The sequence below is a fragment of the Urocitellus parryii genome, chromosome 11 (genome assembly GCF_045843805.1).
Source record: "Urocitellus parryii isolate mUroPar1 chromosome 11, mUroPar1.hap1, whole genome shotgun sequence".
In the NCBI taxonomy this organism is placed as follows: domain Eukaryota; kingdom Metazoa; phylum Chordata; class Mammalia; order Rodentia; family Sciuridae; genus Urocitellus; species Urocitellus parryii.
Window position 1 is genome coordinate 20895637 of NC_135541.1, and position 17055 is coordinate 20912691.

At 46.8% G+C, this 17055-nt stretch overlaps 1 protein-coding gene across 1 annotated transcript in view; it reads right to left on the reverse strand.

Moving 5' to 3' along the window:
• The window catches only part of Csmd2 (CUB and Sushi multiple domains 2), a 540652-nt gene that overhangs the window by 129350 nt on the left and 394247 nt on the right, over positions 1–17055 (reverse strand). The window contains exon 26 of the mRNA XM_026406835.2: positions 861–1063. Within this exon, the coding sequence (XP_026262620.2) occupies positions 861–1063 (203 nt within the window). The remainder of the gene's footprint in view (positions 1–860; positions 1064–17055) is intronic.

The following is a 17055-nucleotide window of genomic DNA, read 5'->3' on the forward strand; positions in this document are numbered from 1 at the left end:
ACACACACACAGCGGAGTAAAGAGATGGTAATGAGGACAGCTGCTGTATAATAAACATAAGTGACAGCAGAGGCAGAGTCATTTGTTCAGGGAGAGGAGTGATGGAAGAGGCACTTGGGAGGAGATGAGATGTGCGTTTGAGGAGAGGCAGGCACGCCACAGGAGCTATCCAGTGTCAGGACTTGGATGTTTGAGAATTGCCTGCTTTGGGCAGCGCTTTGTCACACTCCTCCATAACTGGCTACTGTGGTACATAATTAATTGAATTTAGATTACTTGTGTTTGGCTTCCAGTCCTCACTCTGACCTGCCCTAAATGAAGAGCCAGAGCATGTGGCATGTTGTACCGTTCCTCCATGTGCCTGGCCTTTCAGCCCGAAGGGACCGCCCTCTGCTTCTGGACCCCATGGTCCTGCTCCTGTATCATTCATAGGTTCTTTGCACCAATTTTCTCCTTTTCACATAATAGGGGTCTGAGTCCAACTCAGTGGCACCTTCCATTTCATAGAGAACCACTCTGTCCTTGAACACTCTCTTGAGTTACTTCTACCAACTTTTGGGGGTCTGAGTTTGGATACCACCTTTTCTAGAACACCTTCCTTGATGTTCCAAGGTTACAGCAATGGTCCATGTCTCCATCCACAGCTGATCAATTTGTATGCAAGTATCTATCAACCTGCCTGCTTTCCCTACCCGAATAAGTTCAGCAAGGCTATTTGAACAAGTTATAAGTTAGGGACACAGCAGATGCTCAAGAAATCTCTTTTCATAGAAGGAGAGATGGAGGGAAGCAGGGATAGAGGAGGTTGGTGTGGCGTGGCTGGACACATGGAGAGGGGCTGGGAGAGGGTGAGCACAGACCTGAGAACTGAATGGCAAAGCCTTGCTTGCTGGTGAAGAAGTCCGTGCTGAACTGCAGAACGACCGAGTTGAAGGTGCTGTGCAGGTCCTTGGGCAGGACTGAGCCGCTCAGCTCCTTCAACAGAACCCCGCTCTCCACAGGCCCGTCCCAGATGCGCAGCACATCATGGACCTCCTCTGTATCAAACACCAGGAAGTGGAGCCTGGATGGAGAGAAGAGGCAGGTGGTCACACCAGGCTGGGCTCTTTCTTTCCAGGGACTTCTGGGCAGGGCAGGTCCTAAGCCTAGGAAGACTTGGAGGAAGGGGGAGGCAGCATCTGCAGTATCCTCTCACTGGAACCACTAGCAATGGGGACAGGAGTGAGGGGGTTCAGACTTTATGCATCTCATTTATTATGAACTCTACATTGCTATGGTCAGACCCTACCTCTCTCTTCTATCCTACGCAGCCCCCAGACCTGAGCCAATATCCTAACCATTCTAGATTGGGGAGGGGTCTGGGTTGGAAAAGGACACAGGTTTTTTAAAAAGGTAGGGGACAGGGGGCAATGTGGGGTCTCTGAGAAGCTGGCCCACCTGCAGCAGGAGCAGGGGTGAGCCTCTGTCTAGGTTTCTCAGAGCAGAACTCTAGGGATATCAGCTACAGACAGGCTTGGTTTAGATAATCCCTGCAAACCTCAGCAGGCTAGACAGGGGCCCCCCACGTATGGGGCCCTGCAAGTCATGCTCAGAACTTGCAGAGCAATGAAGCTTGGTAGGAACCAGAATTCTTCCCAGACAAAATGGTTCTGGCAGCCAAAGATACCTTGGCTTCAAGCTTGTGTGACTCTGTTAGTAGATTTCTTTAAAATTCTGGAATAATTTTAGACTTTCAGAAAAGTGCAAAGATTACACAGAGAATTCCCACAGATCCTTCACCCAGGTCTTCCAGTGGGGACATCATACGTTTCTATAGTACATTTGCCACAACTAAGAAACCTACACAGGTATGCTGCCATGAACTAAGCTCCAGAGTTGCTGTGGATGTCACCAGTGTCTCCTCTAATATTCTTTTCCTGTTCCGGGATCCAACCCAGTTAAGGCTCCCTTTTAAAAAAACATCTTTTTAAATGATAAAAATGAGACATGCCTAAGTCAGTAAAAAGCAATCAATACACGGGTGCATTGAATTTCTGAAGTCTTTTTCTCACACAACCAATCTCTTTTGCAGAGTTTTCCACATAATAGCAGGTTTGATGCATATCCTTCCAGAAGTTTCTCAATGTGCTTCTATACATATTGTTTCCCCCACATGGGACCATATCTTAAATAGTTTAAAAAAATTTTTCTTTCTTCACTTAATATTTTATATATATATCCATCCCTTTTTTTCTATAGAAATTAACATTATATTTCACTATTTCCCATAAAACTACAGGGAACTTTTTCATCTTTATGCAACTTTGCACATTTATGTTAATGTTTTGGTTGAGTTCTAGAAATAGATTTTTTTTGGGGGGTGTGGAAATGTATCTATTTAACTTTTTTTGATAGATTCTGCTAAATTGCTAAATTATCCTTTCAAATGGTTGTATCAATTTATATTCCCACTAAACAGTATTAATTTTATATTCTCTTTAAACTTCACTTTTCAAATATTAAGTATTATGATGTTGCAAATATCTTCTATATTAAAATACTCCCAGCTGCCAAACCAAAATGGTATTTCACTGGTATTTTAAATTTAGATAATTTAGAATCTCACCTAACAAGGGAAATCTTTGCACATATTTATTGGGGCATTTTTATCTCTTCCTATCCTTTATCCATCTTAATTGTGTTATTGGTCTTTTAAAATTCTATTTATGCACTATGAATTTTGTTATCTTTACATATTTTGATTCTTCTTTTATATGATATGTGTTTCAATACAAATAGTTTATATCTGGTTCCTTTTTTACCTCTAAGTTGTGTTTATGGTATTCATTTTGTGTAGACATTATTTATTTTATATTATAAAATATATTAATCTTTTAAAGATACAGGGATGCTATTTTAAACCTGGGCAAACCTTCTTTCATTTCCAAAATAATTAAAAACCAAAACCTTACTGTTCTTACAGAATTTGCATAGTTTCATTATTTTCTCAGTTGGACATTCACTTATCCGGACACCTATCTAAAGTAGCCTCCTTCACATATTGTCTATTAAAACAGCCAGTTCACTTCCTCCTTAGGAAGAAACTCAGTGTAAATTTAGTTTATTTCTGTGTGCACAATCTCTTTCCCCAGCTCGAGAGTGATTTTCATCAGTGTGGGTCTTGTTTAAGTTTGCAGCTTCATACTTAGGACATTCCAGACCACTGGGACAGGGTTCATGAGTACCTATGGCATGAAGACCTCATCTATCCAGGTTTGAAATGTCCCCTTGGTCATGGGTCTGTTCTGGGTCTCTGCTGAGTTCTAGTGCACCACAGAGCCTACACTGGTGGTACTGGGGTCGTAGCTCACTGTACTTTTCATATCCTCATATTTTGATATTCTTTTTTTTGGAGCGGGGGTACCGGGGATTGAATTCAGGAGCACTCGATCACTGAGCCACACCCCTAGCCCTATTTTGTATTTTATTTAGAATGGGGTCTCACTGCATTGCTTAGCTGAGGCTGAGGTGGCTTTGAACTTGTGATCCTTCTGTCTCAGCCTCCTGAGCTGCTGGGATTATGAGGGCGCACCATCATGCCTGGTTATTTTGATATGCTTACAGGGAAAATTCCCCTTTATCTACTTTCCCCAAAATATCTTAGCTTATTTCCCAAATTTACTCTATCAGATAAATTTTACTCTTAGCAAGTTGAGAAAAAAATCTTATTGAAACTTTGATTGGAATTGCACATATTTATTAATTAATATGGGAAAGAATTGATACTGTGGTTACTAATTTTCCCCCAGCCAGGAGCAAATATCGTTGGCAAAGTTTTATGGTTTTCTTTGTTATAATTGTCTTCTTAGCACATTTTTTTTGTTAAATTCATTCTTTGGCTGTCTACAAGTTTATGGTTTTGGATTCCATTGAATGAGATTTAATTTTTAGTTACATTTTCTAGATATTTATTGATTTTTTTTGTGTGTGTGTGTCTTATTTTCACTCACCAGTTGGTCCTAACAAGATTCAAGGGAATCCCTGGGATTTCCCTGGTGGACCCTTCTTAGCTGTAGATGGAGGGTCCTCAATAACAGGAGCTACATGAGGCTGAGGCCCACCTTGGATTGAAAAGTGGGGAAACACACTCACTGCGGTGCCCTGCTGTCCCCTTCCTTCTCTGCATTCTCCCTATTACTCAGTAAATACCCTGTGGAATCAGCAGCCAACCACAAGAATGGACTCTGTGCTGCAGGCCTACACACCTGCTCTCAGAAAGGAGAGGCTGAGGTGGGCTGCACTTGTCACGGAAGGGAGGAGGAAATAAAACTTGAAGTTTGGGTGGCATAAAAGGGAGAGTGTTGGGATTTAATAAAATGAGACAAGAATGGAGGCAGAGAGGAGGTCAAGGTGCCTGGGAAGAGGCAGCTCCATGCTTGGGTGCAAGTGGCCTCAGGATGTCAGAGGGAACAGGCTGGGTGGAGAGGGGAAGGGAATGAATCTCAGAAAGAGCCACGTGAGTTTGGGCTTCATCCTCTGTTAGCCAGAAGTCGTTCCAGAGGATGTCCGGAGTCCCTGAGGGTGAATAATTGAACAGCGAGGGAGTGAATGGATGAATGAATACAGGAACTCCCAGGAGGTCCAGTCTGACAGGAAGCAGAGGAAAGCGAGAATATGGAGACTGAGTAGAAATGAAAGAAAGTATGTTTCTCTAATAACTACGGTGTATAAGGTCCTTCTCCATGATCTCATCGAGTCTGCCTGAGCTTCTTTTGTTGGTATCATCAGTACCATCTTTTCAAATGAGAATCCTGAGGCTCAGAGAGGCTGAGTAACTTGCCCAAGGTCAAGGGCTCATTAAAGAGTAAGTGGAATGAACATGACCTAATGGTCATCCAGGTTGGACTTGGGGCTTCTCATACCCCCCCCTCCCGGAGGAAGATACAGTGGTTGAAAGTGGAGCATGTGCTGCAAAGGAGCTGTCAGTAATGAACTGCTTCCACGTGGATCATATACAACGATGCAAGACCATGAATTTTAAATGCCAGATCACTACATTCAGCATAGTTAATCTATTAATCATACACAGTCTTATTGGTATTGATGAGACCCAGAGGATGGGAGGGGAGGGAGCTGGGAGAAGTATACCTTGGCAACTAAAAGGACTGGGGGTCAAGTTCCCAACCCTGGGTGCCATATTGCAGAAGTTCCTAGAATTGGGTGCTACCCCTGCATGCACAAATCCATTAAAATATTATCAGCTGTGGCAGCCGTGGTGAGGGGAATGGAGGGGTGCTGAGACAGAGGAACCGTTTAAGAAACAGCAGTCTGAGAAGACCTCTCCAAGGAGGTGAGGTTTAAGCAAGATGACAGGCTTAAAGGGAGCCGGCCCTAGGCAGAGTAGGCAGGGTCAGAGGTGGGAGGCGGCTTTTCCTGTATAAAGGGCAGCACTGCAAAGGCCCCAGAAGTGAAGCAGCCCCAGGGCATCTGAGCAACAAACAGGCCATGGGGGCAGTAGCGGGCCAAGAGCAGCAGGCAGAGGCCGCGCCTGCTGGGACTTGGGTTGGGGAAGAAGTTTGGACTTTATTCTCTGGGCTAAGGGGAGTCACTGAAGGATTCTAAGCTAAGGCTTGATGAGGTCTGATTTGTATTTCAGGATGGCTCTGGCTCCAAGGACGAGAATAGATTGACAGAAGGGCCCGAGTAGATGCAGGAGAATTAGCTAGGGGCCTGGTTACAAACCCTTGATGACAGCCAGGGAAGACTGGGTTTGCCACACTGGCTATATTTATTCAGACTCCTAATGAAAACTTTCCTCATCTTAGGGACATCAAAGTGCATAAAAACTAATCAGAGTTTCTGATCAATAGAAGCAATTCCAGGCCCAAGCAGACATTTGGGTTTGTCTGAGCACCTCCCCAGCCAGTGAACCCTGGGCCTTCTTTTGGGTTTTGAAATATTGCGAATGGTCTGAGGACCTGCCTGTGCTGTGTCCCCAAGTGGGAAGCACTGAAGGGGAGAGAAGAGGTGACAAGGTACCCCTTCCTATTGATGACTTGCGTGTGTGTGTGTGTGTGTGTGTGTGTGTGTGTGTGTATCATCAACACAAAACAGGTCATTTCCCTGGGAAGATGGATGACGTATATTGTGCATCGGGTTTAGCATTGAGCCACTGGGGTGCGCGAAGCTGGAGGCTGCTGCGCTTCTTTAAGGGGACACGGAACACACAGTAATCTATGTCCTAGGTGCTGCAGAGTGGGATACCACAGGGTGCTGTCAAAACAACTGGAGGAAAGAGAGAGCTAGATAATGGGGGGACCACCTCTGCGCCAGCTGCTCTGTGTGTATTGCCTCATGTCTTCGTGAAAAGCCTGCAATTTAGAGTCTGTTTGTGCCATCTTTCCAAGGGGGCTATGAAGTTCTGAGGGCTTGACACAGGCCACCTGCCAGCCATCAGACAACAAGAAGGAGCCAGAACCACTGCCACAACCACGTCCACCAGGTCTGAAGGATGTGCCTTTACAACATCTTCTTCTAATTCAGGGAGGCCAGGAAAGCTTGGAGGAGAGGGTGTCTTTGAAGCAGTTTTGAAGGAAGAAAGCAGCACTCAAAGAAATTGAGAGAGAGGAAGATGGCAAGAGAGAGTGCGGCTCATACCCGACATAAAAAGAGCAGTCCAGCTGGCCTGCTGGACACAGCTGCCTCCCACACCCCACCCCCCCCAACCAGGGCACAGTGACTTTTGTACCACGCCTCTGATCCATCACTCTTCTTTCCCTACAGAGTAGAGGAAGATGACACCTAGGAAGTCCCTCATGGTGGCCCCTGTTGCCTTCTCCTGCCCCTCGCTCTTCTCTGTTTCCTGGTTTTCTTGCTTTGGGGACTTCCTGTCTGGAAGGCTCTTACTGACCCCCACCCCCCAACCTATCCCATAACACAAGTAGTGATGTTGAGGGATGCTTCTCCAGAAAGATACACTCAAGTCCCAATCCCATGTACCTGGGAATTTGACCTTATTTGGAAAGAGGATCATAGATGTCATTAAGCTAAGACCATGAGGTCAACCGGGTTAGGGTGGGCCTACACCTAGGGATTTATATCATCTGTGTAAGAGAAAAGAGCCACCTACTGACGTCCCTGTCTTGATGCCTCCCTTCACTGTTGGGCCTGTGTCTCACTCATCGCCTTGTCTCTGATACTGAGCCTCGAGCCTGGCCACACCAACCACTTGGTGAATATGGTCTGATTGAATTGGCAAACAAATGAATGGCTCACAGCTGTCAGAGACTCCACAGTTCATCCTAACTCAACCCACTGTCCTTGCCAACTGGGTGCCACTTGGCCAGAGACAGTGGCATGAACAACCCCTCCATCCTAAGGAAAGTGCTTTCTGAGTCTCTGGAGGGTCTGGCATCTCTCTGCGCTCCCATGTCCAGTTCCTTGGGTCTTACAGGGGTATCTCTGGTGCTCTATCACTACCCCAGAGGTCGGCTCTATCCAGCCCACAGACCTGGGCCAGCTCACTGCTGAGAGGAAACTCAGGAGAAACTGGGGGTTAGGCCACGGTGGTCTTACCCCTTAAATGTGGCCTGGAGGTTCCCCAGGCCCATTCAGTAGGTAATGATTTTGCACAATCAACAAATGGCAGGGGCCAGGTGCAGATAGCTTAGCAGCCATTGCAGATGCAGTTAGGAATACGGCAGATTTCCTTATGACAATTCCAGAGTCCCATGTCCTACCACAGTCCCCTAAGAGCAGGTCCCTGCTGAAAATGCTCCCTCTGGCTCTTATGCCTTGCCTCCTCCTACCTGCCGCCACTGAGACTCCACCATGCCTTGATGGTGAGGCTGGTGAGGTTCAACACCAGGGAGAGGTGCCATACAGGAGCCCAAATCTGAGAAGCTAGGAGAGTCCTGGGTTCTCACTGCTGGAGCGTGCCCCTCTCGAGTGCTGTGCCCAGGCAAAGCTCGTTCCCAGATTCAGCTCCTAGGTTCTTTCAGTCTAAAGGAAACGTGAACACATAGGGCCTTTTGGATTTTCATTTTAGCATCTCATTTGTATCTGTTGCACACTGGAAAGCCATTCAAAAATGAGGAAAAAAAACCACCTATGGCATCTCAATATGTGGATTTCATTTGCCTTTTGACTGGAGCCCCAGAAAGTGCTTGGGGTGCTCCCAGGCAACTGTCACCACTGGTGTGAACCCAACAGACCCTGCACAGATCTGTGTCAGCGGATCTTTATGTTAGGGGAAAATGGCATGTGAATGAACAGCTGCTGCAGGAGGGAGGGGGTCAGAAATCACTCCTGCCCCCAAATGAGAATGCAGTTTAAATTATCCTCAGTGACACTGGAGATGACAATAAGAAAATAATATTTGTTCGAGAAAATGTCCCCCTCTGAGCCACACAAGTGCAAACCAACAATTAAACCATGATCATAATAACAGACAATAATAATTAAGGCATCGTGCTATCCAAAGAGCAAGCACTGAGAAGACAACCCGAAGCCCAAAGCCGGTGTCTAGGGTGGTGTCGGCGGTGCTCTTCTCCCAGAACCAGCTGGTGCTCAAAAGAAAGCCATTCCTGGGTTATTTTTGAAAGTCAAAAAACAAAACTAGGCTTCAGATCACTGAAAAAAGTGGGTATCCGTTGAGAGTGGTGACTTAGGCTGTGGCCTTGTGCTTTCCTCTACTGTGATAGGTGACCTTGGACCTTACTATCCTCTCTTCATGGTCATCCTGTGGTTGGGGCCTCTGAGGTTGCCTGTCATTAGAGCTTGCCGTTATGTGTCAGGAATTTGATGACAGGGAGGTGCCTCTGTCCTTGGAAGAAATGCATCCTCCCCCCCCCCCAAAAAAAAAGAAAATCCCCCAGGCTATGGAGTCAAAGACCTGATTGGGCAACTTTGCAGAGCCTTAGTTTCCCCTTTGTAAAAGGACAGTATCATTATTTAAGAGGGTTCCATAAATGGAATTATGGGTACAGCATTGGATTAACATGAGTAACATTCACAAATGGTAAAACCACCTGAAACTAATTCCACTTTTGTTCTATTTATTTACTATTTTACTAGACTGGAGGGATGTGCTAAAGTCTCTGACTATGATGGTCAATCTCTGATAGATTGTGCTTTATGCTTTTTCCTTATGTTATTGGGGTGGACTCTGTGTTTTATCCCATGAAAGAATTCCCTTTGCCCCTTTTAATGCTTCTTGGTTTTACCTTGAATTTTATCTTTTTTTTTAAAAAAAAGAAAATCAATATTATTAATGCCTGCCTTTTATTTGTGTTCACATTCTATTCCTTTGACACAGCTTTGCATTTTAAATATTTGTCAGATTTTTTTAAACCTATCTATGCCTTGAAATATGGATGTTTAACCTGTAGCAAAAGAGGCTTCCCACTTCTGTGTGCCAGCATTCCAGGTCCCTTCTCGGGGATGCCCCCCACATCATCTGTTCTGGATCTGAGTCTTGAACTCTTGTCCCCTCTCACTTTGGTTCTTTGATGATCCTTCATCCAGGCCCCAGGCTGGAGCCTGTCTCTGCTCACAGCCCTGTATCTGTGGACCCTGCATCCTGAGCTTCTCTAACCTTGGCCTGCTCCAGACACTGCTTCTGCCCCTTCATTCATTTCTACCTCACTCAGCGCGGTGGCCAGACAGAGGCAGATTTATACTTAGCAGAACTGACATGTGTGCTCTTGGTGGAAGCGACTATGCCATGGGTTCAACTCCTGAGTTCTCTTCCTCGTAGGTGTGACCTCCCTTACAATGAGGCACAGCTATGAAATACATTTCAGTCACTGGGATGTGGGAGGAAGGCCTGTGTTACTGTCTGAATGTTTGTGTCCTCCCCAAATTCCTATGTTGAAATCTTAACTCTCAAGGGGACGGTGTCAGGAGGCAGGACCTTTAGGAAGTGATTACATCATGAGGGTGGAGCCCTCATAAATAGGATTAGTGCCCTTATAAAGAGCCTTTAGGAAGCTTATTGGCCCTTCACCATGGGAGGACACAGCAAGAAGGTCCCACCTATGAGGATTGACACCAGATCTGCCTGTGCCTTGTTCTTGGACTTCGTGACCTCCAGAACTGTAAGGAGAAATGGTTATTATATGTTCTTCATTTATTCTCTCTGGGTTGTGTTGTCACTCTATCTTCCATGCATAGCTACTTTTTTTTTTTTATCATGACTTCTGCACCTTTACTTTCTCTCTGCAGTCTTAGATCCTCTGGCTTGTCATCTATTTCAATGCTTTGGTTTCTTATAGGGCACAAGCTGCTATTGTGGATTTGAGTTGTTATCGGACATTTACTCTCTTGGGATTCCTCACGTGTCACCATCACCACCCTTCTGCCTTTGGGGCTCTCTCCTAGATTTCACCATCCATCTCTACCCATCTTCCCTATTCCTATTCCTATTGCTTTTGGTAGCAGGGATTGAATCCAGTGGTACTTAACTACTGAGTTACATCCCCAGCGCTTTTTCTATTTTTTTGTTTGTTTTGATATAGAGTCTCTCTAAGTTGTGAGGCTGGCTTTGAACTCACAATCCCCCTGCTTCAGTCTCCCAAGCCACTGGGATTACAGGTGTGCCTAGCCACTGTGCCCAGTCCCATTCCTTATATTTGAATGAGACTATTACATAGAAAGCCCTCAGAACTTTCTTCTGTCCACTGTAGTAAAATCTCTGCAGAAAGAAACAGTTTTCCTATTTCTTTAGGGAAATGGTTCTTTTTCTTTGGATGGCATGTTTTGTACGGCACCCTTTAAGTTTGTTTCACTGATTATTTTTTTAACCTGTCTTTTGAAAGGGAGAGAGCTACCCTGGTTCAGTGTGTTACTCCACAGGACACGTCCATTTCTTTGGCTGAACTGCTCGTTCTCCTACTACGAGGTGTTGAAATTCACTTCTGGGATCGTAAACTGGCAGTTAAATGGTTGTATTGTGGTCAGTCCAATTACCCAGGGCAGCCTGGCAGGATTATCGTTCTTGGATAATTTGAGGTAGTTTGTGTCTCTTTTTCTAGAGGTGATCCGTGAAAAAAGAAATCGCCAGAGAGTACCAGCACTCTCAAAGCCACATTTATACCTGCCAAGCTATCCACATCCTCTCCTGCAAAACACCTTCCCAGCTCCTGTTGGCTGTTTCCTGATTTGTTGAAACCTTAACTCTTGACAAAGGACCGGCCCCGCCGCGTGTGCTCATCTGTGGGGCTCCTTCGGGAGGGCAGCTCTCGCAGGGCAAGAACACAGCCCCTCTCTGTTTAAACTTTAACTCACTGTGGCTGCTCAAAAAGAAACCTTCTGGAAGCTGCTGAACCTGTGGCCAGGACTTCTTGCCAGAGCTGTGAATGCAAGCTTCACTTCCAGTGCCTTCTGGCCTCCTTTGGGCCAGCTGCCTACTTGCTGGCTGGAGGGAGGCAATGACAACCCAGCAGGGAGTTGCTGTCCCTTGAAGGATCGGAAACTGCAGCAGGGGATTCTGGGCTGCAGGCACGGCCAGCTGTTTTGAAGACAAGCTCTTTTGCACAGGGATCTGGTTCCTCCCAACTGTGCCCCTCCTCTCGGCAATCCTGCTGCTGGGGGCCAATATCTCAGAATGAAGCTTGCCCTCTGTGTTAATCATTAGGAAGTTAAAAATCCACAAATAAGGATATTAGTGGAATGTGAGTTTTATGGCATGAGGAGTAGAAATCAGAGCACCCCAGAGCAAGAAGTTCTCCACCCTCCACAGGTCCAGATCTCTGCAGAGAGGACGCACCTGCAAAGGACCATCTCTCCTGTATTCCTAAGTATTCCTCCCTACAGTCAGCCACCCCAGATCTTTGTCCTTATTGAATTTGTGTGCAAGAAACAGAACCTGGTTCTTCTGAGTGTGACGAGGATCCTTAGATGGTTGTGCTAGGCCTGTCTCTGATTTCCCAGCCAATTTATCCTCTGCAGTGCCACTGTGCATCGTCCTGAAGCAGAGACATCACTGTGTCACCCCAGACCAGGAGAGTTCCAGATGCTGTGGAATGCATCTGCACCTTCCCCTCTCCATGTGCCTGGAACCCCTTCCCTCTACTCTGCATGGTTCTTTAAAGCACAGCTAAAATAGCACCTCCTCTCTGTACCTCCCCACCCCCCAACTGCCACCTAGAATTATGAAACGTCTTCCCAGATGCTCTTCTATTGTGTTTGGTATGTAATTCTACTCTAGCATTTATCACATTATGTTAAGAATCTGCAGGTTGGCTCATCTGTACTTTATTTCCAAACCTCTCATCTGTCTCCACTATTGAGACTGTAAAAGCAAAGCAAAATTGATTTCTCTCACTTTTCCTCAGCCAGGTGTGGCAAGCTTTGACAAATTAGATAAACAAGATGTTTCCAAGGATGGTGGTTTTACTCAAGTAAATATGCAAACCCTCAAAAGCAGAAAGCTCAGTGCCCTTTCCTCTTCCATTATCTTTTATTATTTTATTTTTTCCTTCTTCTTTTAGATGGGAACACAGACATAATGTCTGGAGCTGTGGCAGCTATCTGGGTAACCATGAGGACAAGAGCCTCAGGATGGGGGAACAAGAGGAAAGGTCACAGTGCCCTGAGCAGCTGTGTGAGGTCCAAATGGGAATTTCAGACTCTTGTTCCAGGAGAAAAAGGTTTTCTGTTGCCTTTCCTAAATGATAAAATTTCTCTCAGTAATACTGAGACCTTCAAGAGAAAGATAATTTCTCCCTTATTTTTAATCACCTCATTCCGTGCTGAATAGTTACTCCAAATTTTCACCTAGAACTGAACATTGTGACTGTATTAGAAATGTTCTCATGGCTCCTTGTAACACCGGGAAGTCTACTCAGAGTTCTCATGTTGGCTCTCAGGGTGCCACTGAGACCCCTCTTCACCCGGCAGCCTTCTCTGCCCCTGAGTGGCTCCAGCAAGCCAAGCAGGTCCTCTGCCGTGTTTCCTCCATGTTCAGGCCTTCGCTTCTTCTCCAGGAGGGTCGTCCTGAGCCTCCAGGCCAGACGGCCCTCTCTCTTCAGTTACTGAACTTCTGTGTGGCTTTCAAGTACTGCACTGTCTCGGGGGTCCCTGCTGGCTGTGCTGGGACGGGAACCCCTGGGAGACAGCGCCTCACCTCATCTTCTCTTTGTGGGTCCTGCCACACAGCATGGCACAGTCCCTGGCACAGAAGAGGCATTGGACGCCTGCTACGGAACCAGACCAGGCCAGGAGGGCAACCTGGAAAGAGTAAAATCAGGGACGCGGAGCAGGTTCAAGACTCAGGTAGTTGTTTCTGGGCCTTGGTGACCTCATCCACACAATGGGGGCACAGCCACTGTAGAACCTGGTGCGCTGTAGATAGCTGGGAAAGGCTGGTGGAGGAGAAGATCCAGAGCCGAAGGCTTTCCTCCCCTTTCTCCTCCAATTTTCACCTGAGCGGGTTCATGGATATAGAAAGGAAAGCTCCAACCCCGCCTTCACTGGAGATGGAGAAGAGCCCCAGGCCCTCAGGACGAGCCTTCTGTGTGCTAGGAGTTGATGCCCGGGTGCAGAGGCATGCAGGGGCACTGCTCAGCTCCCCTGCCGCGAGCCGCCAGGCCTGAACGGAGTTAGTAGGTCCACTGGTCCCGTTCCTGGCACTCAGGCAGGAGCACCTGCCACACCTAAAGATGCCCCGTGGGCTGAAGGAAGGTCTGCCCGTCCCCCAGCTCTTACCCAACACACCCAGGAAGGGACAACATGCCAGCCTGGGCCACGCCCAGGGAAAGCCTGCAGCCACCCACTGTCCGTCTTGGGTACTCCTGGAAGGCACTATCCTTGCCCACCTTGTTAGGGAGAACCTGGCCACGGATCCCTCAGGTCCCTCCCAGGGCTGGGTCTGGGTGGGCACAGCGTGGCGAGAGCCTCCTGGAAGCCTTTTCCTGTCGGTAGCCCTGGGAACAGTCTCAGGGGCTGGCCTGTTGCTGTCCCAAGGCCATCCCACATGTCCTCGACTGGCACACCTGCTCCTGCTCCACATCACAGCAGCCACCACCTGTCACCTGTGTCTTCTGGGCACACGGGATGCCCATGGGTGGGTAAAATGAACAACTAGCTACTCGGCTTCCGGCGCTGGCTGCTCTTTTAAAGGGCTCACTTAATCGCCATAGCGACCGGGTTGGCACTGTTTTGATCACCATTTTTCAGACAGGAGGACTAAGGCACAGATGTGGCTGTGTGGCTGAGGAGATGCAGGCAGGCTGGCAGGGAGTCCAGCTCTCAGCTGGGACTTGAGGCTGTATGAACAAAACTCACGGGACATAAAGAACCCAGCTGAATAATCAAACAAGTGACATTGTAAATTTGATAAAACACAAAAGAAGATTGTCAAGACAGTTGTGAACAAAATGAAATAAAAACAAAAGCAAGGTTTCCAGAATGAAGGGCGGAATACTTGCCAGGATGGTCACCTTCTAGAACCGAATTAGCAAAACACCAGACCACCTGCTTCGGTGGCCCACACCTGTAATCCCAGCAGCTCAGGAGGCTGAGGCAGGAGGATCTTGAGTTCAAAGCCAGCCTCAGCAAAAGCGAGGCGCTAAGCAACTCAGTGAGACCCTGTCTCTAAGTAAAATACAAAAAAGGGCTGGGGATGTGGCTCCGTAGGCGAGTGCCCCTGAGATCAATCCCCAGTACGGAAACAAAAAGCAAGCAAACAAACAAAAATAAAACCAGACCACCACCAGCAGAATAAAGACAGGATAGAGAACTTTCAATCACTAGGCGGAAAACAAAGCCAATTAAATTAGATCAGCATCCAACAAAGAGAGTCAAAACTAAAAGTCATAAAGAGGCAGAATCCATTTCATTTGAAAGCAATCATAATAACATTTGATGTGAGAGAAATAGAGAACTGTGTTCTCCTCTCATGCTCTTAAGCAGCCACAGAAGATAAACACAACAGAAAGTTTCAGAACGTAAAAAAAGCCTCAATGCAGTAAAAGTTAAAAAAAAAAAATTAAAGAGACCATTTAACCACCATCCTACAGCAGTTATAATCACCATAACCACTTAGTAACTTAAAAAAAAAATCCTGAGATATTCTTGGGTTTAAAGGAAACCTAAACTGAAATGATAAAGTATTTAGAAACGAGCCCAAATGAATACTCTAAATGAATAAGACAAGCTACCCCAAAGAATGATGTGACTGGGTGGATCCATTAAATAGCCTTTTGTCCATCAGATTGGTGAAGACACAAGGGACAGACAACATGCAGCCAGGCTGTGTGGGAAGCCTGGTCCCATAGACCTTTGGTGGACTTGTAAGTTGCTGCAGTATCTAGAAGGAAATTTGAGGTTGTGCACCAAAATTGGCGTTCTAAGAATATACCATAAGGAAATGATTGGACAGCTCTTCAGAGATTCATGTGAAGGATGTTTGTTGGGAGTTAAAGTCTTGAAAATATTCACTTTGTCAATACAGGAGTAGTTAAATAAATGATGGCCATAATAGAATTCTCTGTAGCCATCAGACAGGATGAGGCAGATCTATACATATTGACATAATAAGTTGGTGCTGTAGGATTAAGTGGCAAAACAAACAGCAAGCCTCTGAGTCATGTGTTGGGATGATCTTGTTTTAGGAACCATGCCTACTGAATTAGCTTTATGTATTTGTTGGTGTGCAAAATGTCTAAAAGAATAAAGCAGAACATCCAGATATCAACGGTTTCCTCACGTGGGTGTGTGGGAGAGCAGGATGACAGGATAAGATCGTGGGGACTGTGGATGCATACTTCATCACCTTCCTTACTCTTACTTTTTGAAGTCTTAAAAATGCATGCCTATTTTTTATATAGAAAATTCTATAAATATATTCCCAGTTTAAAAAACTGACTAAATAAGGACTCCAACACACAAGAAAGTGTCTTTTCATGTCTGTGGGATTATTAGTTCCCTTAACTTTGCTGCTGTTCCTTGAAGGGAGGTGAGGGTGAGGGGGGAGGGGAGGGAGGAAGAAGAGAGTGAGGGACACAGAGAGGAGAGGAGGGAGGAGGGAGGCAAGGAGAGGGGGAGGAAACGGAGGGGAGCAGATGAGGGGAGACAGGGAGGGAGGAAGAAGGAGAAAGAGGAGAGAGAGGGAGGTGCCAAGGAGAGGGAGTGAGTACCCACAAGAGTGCCGATGGGCTCCTGTGCCCGCTGTGCCCACTGGAGGAAGGCAAGTGTGTCTGGCACCTCCATCTCCACTCTGGGTGCTCAGTGCAGACCCCTGCCTTACTTAGCTCCCTTGGGGTGGCTGTGGCTCCAGGAGCCTTCCCGAGTGGGGACCGGTGCTCTGTTCACATGGCATTTCCCACCTTGGGTCCCCATGCACACTCAGCAAGCCCCAGGCTTCCCTCCGAGACAGTAATGTCCTGGTTGGCTTTGACCCCAGCCTCCTGCCCATCCCCCACCCAGCTGGTCACTCCCATTAGTGAAGATGCCCTCCCCTGTGCCCAGACTTCCCTTGATTTATTTCTGTGCTTTCCCTGTTGTCCACGGCCCCCAGATCTGCTCTGCTCTCCTCCAACCCTGCTCCTCAGCCTTGATTCCTCGAGGAAAGCCATGGGCCGGTTAGGAAGGCCAACGTGGTTTTGTCCTGGAGATCATCTTTATCTTTGGACAAATACATGATGCCTGCACTGTACTTTTGAGTGATTCAACCAAAAAGAGGGAGGAAAGGGTTGGAAGAAGAAAAAATGACAGAAGGCACAAAATAGGAGCCTGGCTGAACCTTGGTGGCAGGTGGACAGGTGCTTGGAACACTGTTCCCCCAGATATTCTGTGTATGTTACCTATTGTCTATTACACACTAAAACATGGGGAAAGTGAAGAAACCTCCATCTCCATATTTACTAAGGAGAGTGAGCTCAGCTGGTATGGCTGCTTAAATGTCCCCTGGATGTGCCCCTTCCTCCCCCTCTCTGCTGCCACTGCCATGAATCACCACACCTGGAGATGGCCTCCTCACGTGGCTCCCAGGTTCAGGCCACCTGGAAGCTGCCAGAAAGCCATCCAGGCCCATGACCCTCCAAGCTCTGGCTGCACCTGCTCCACCAGCTCCAT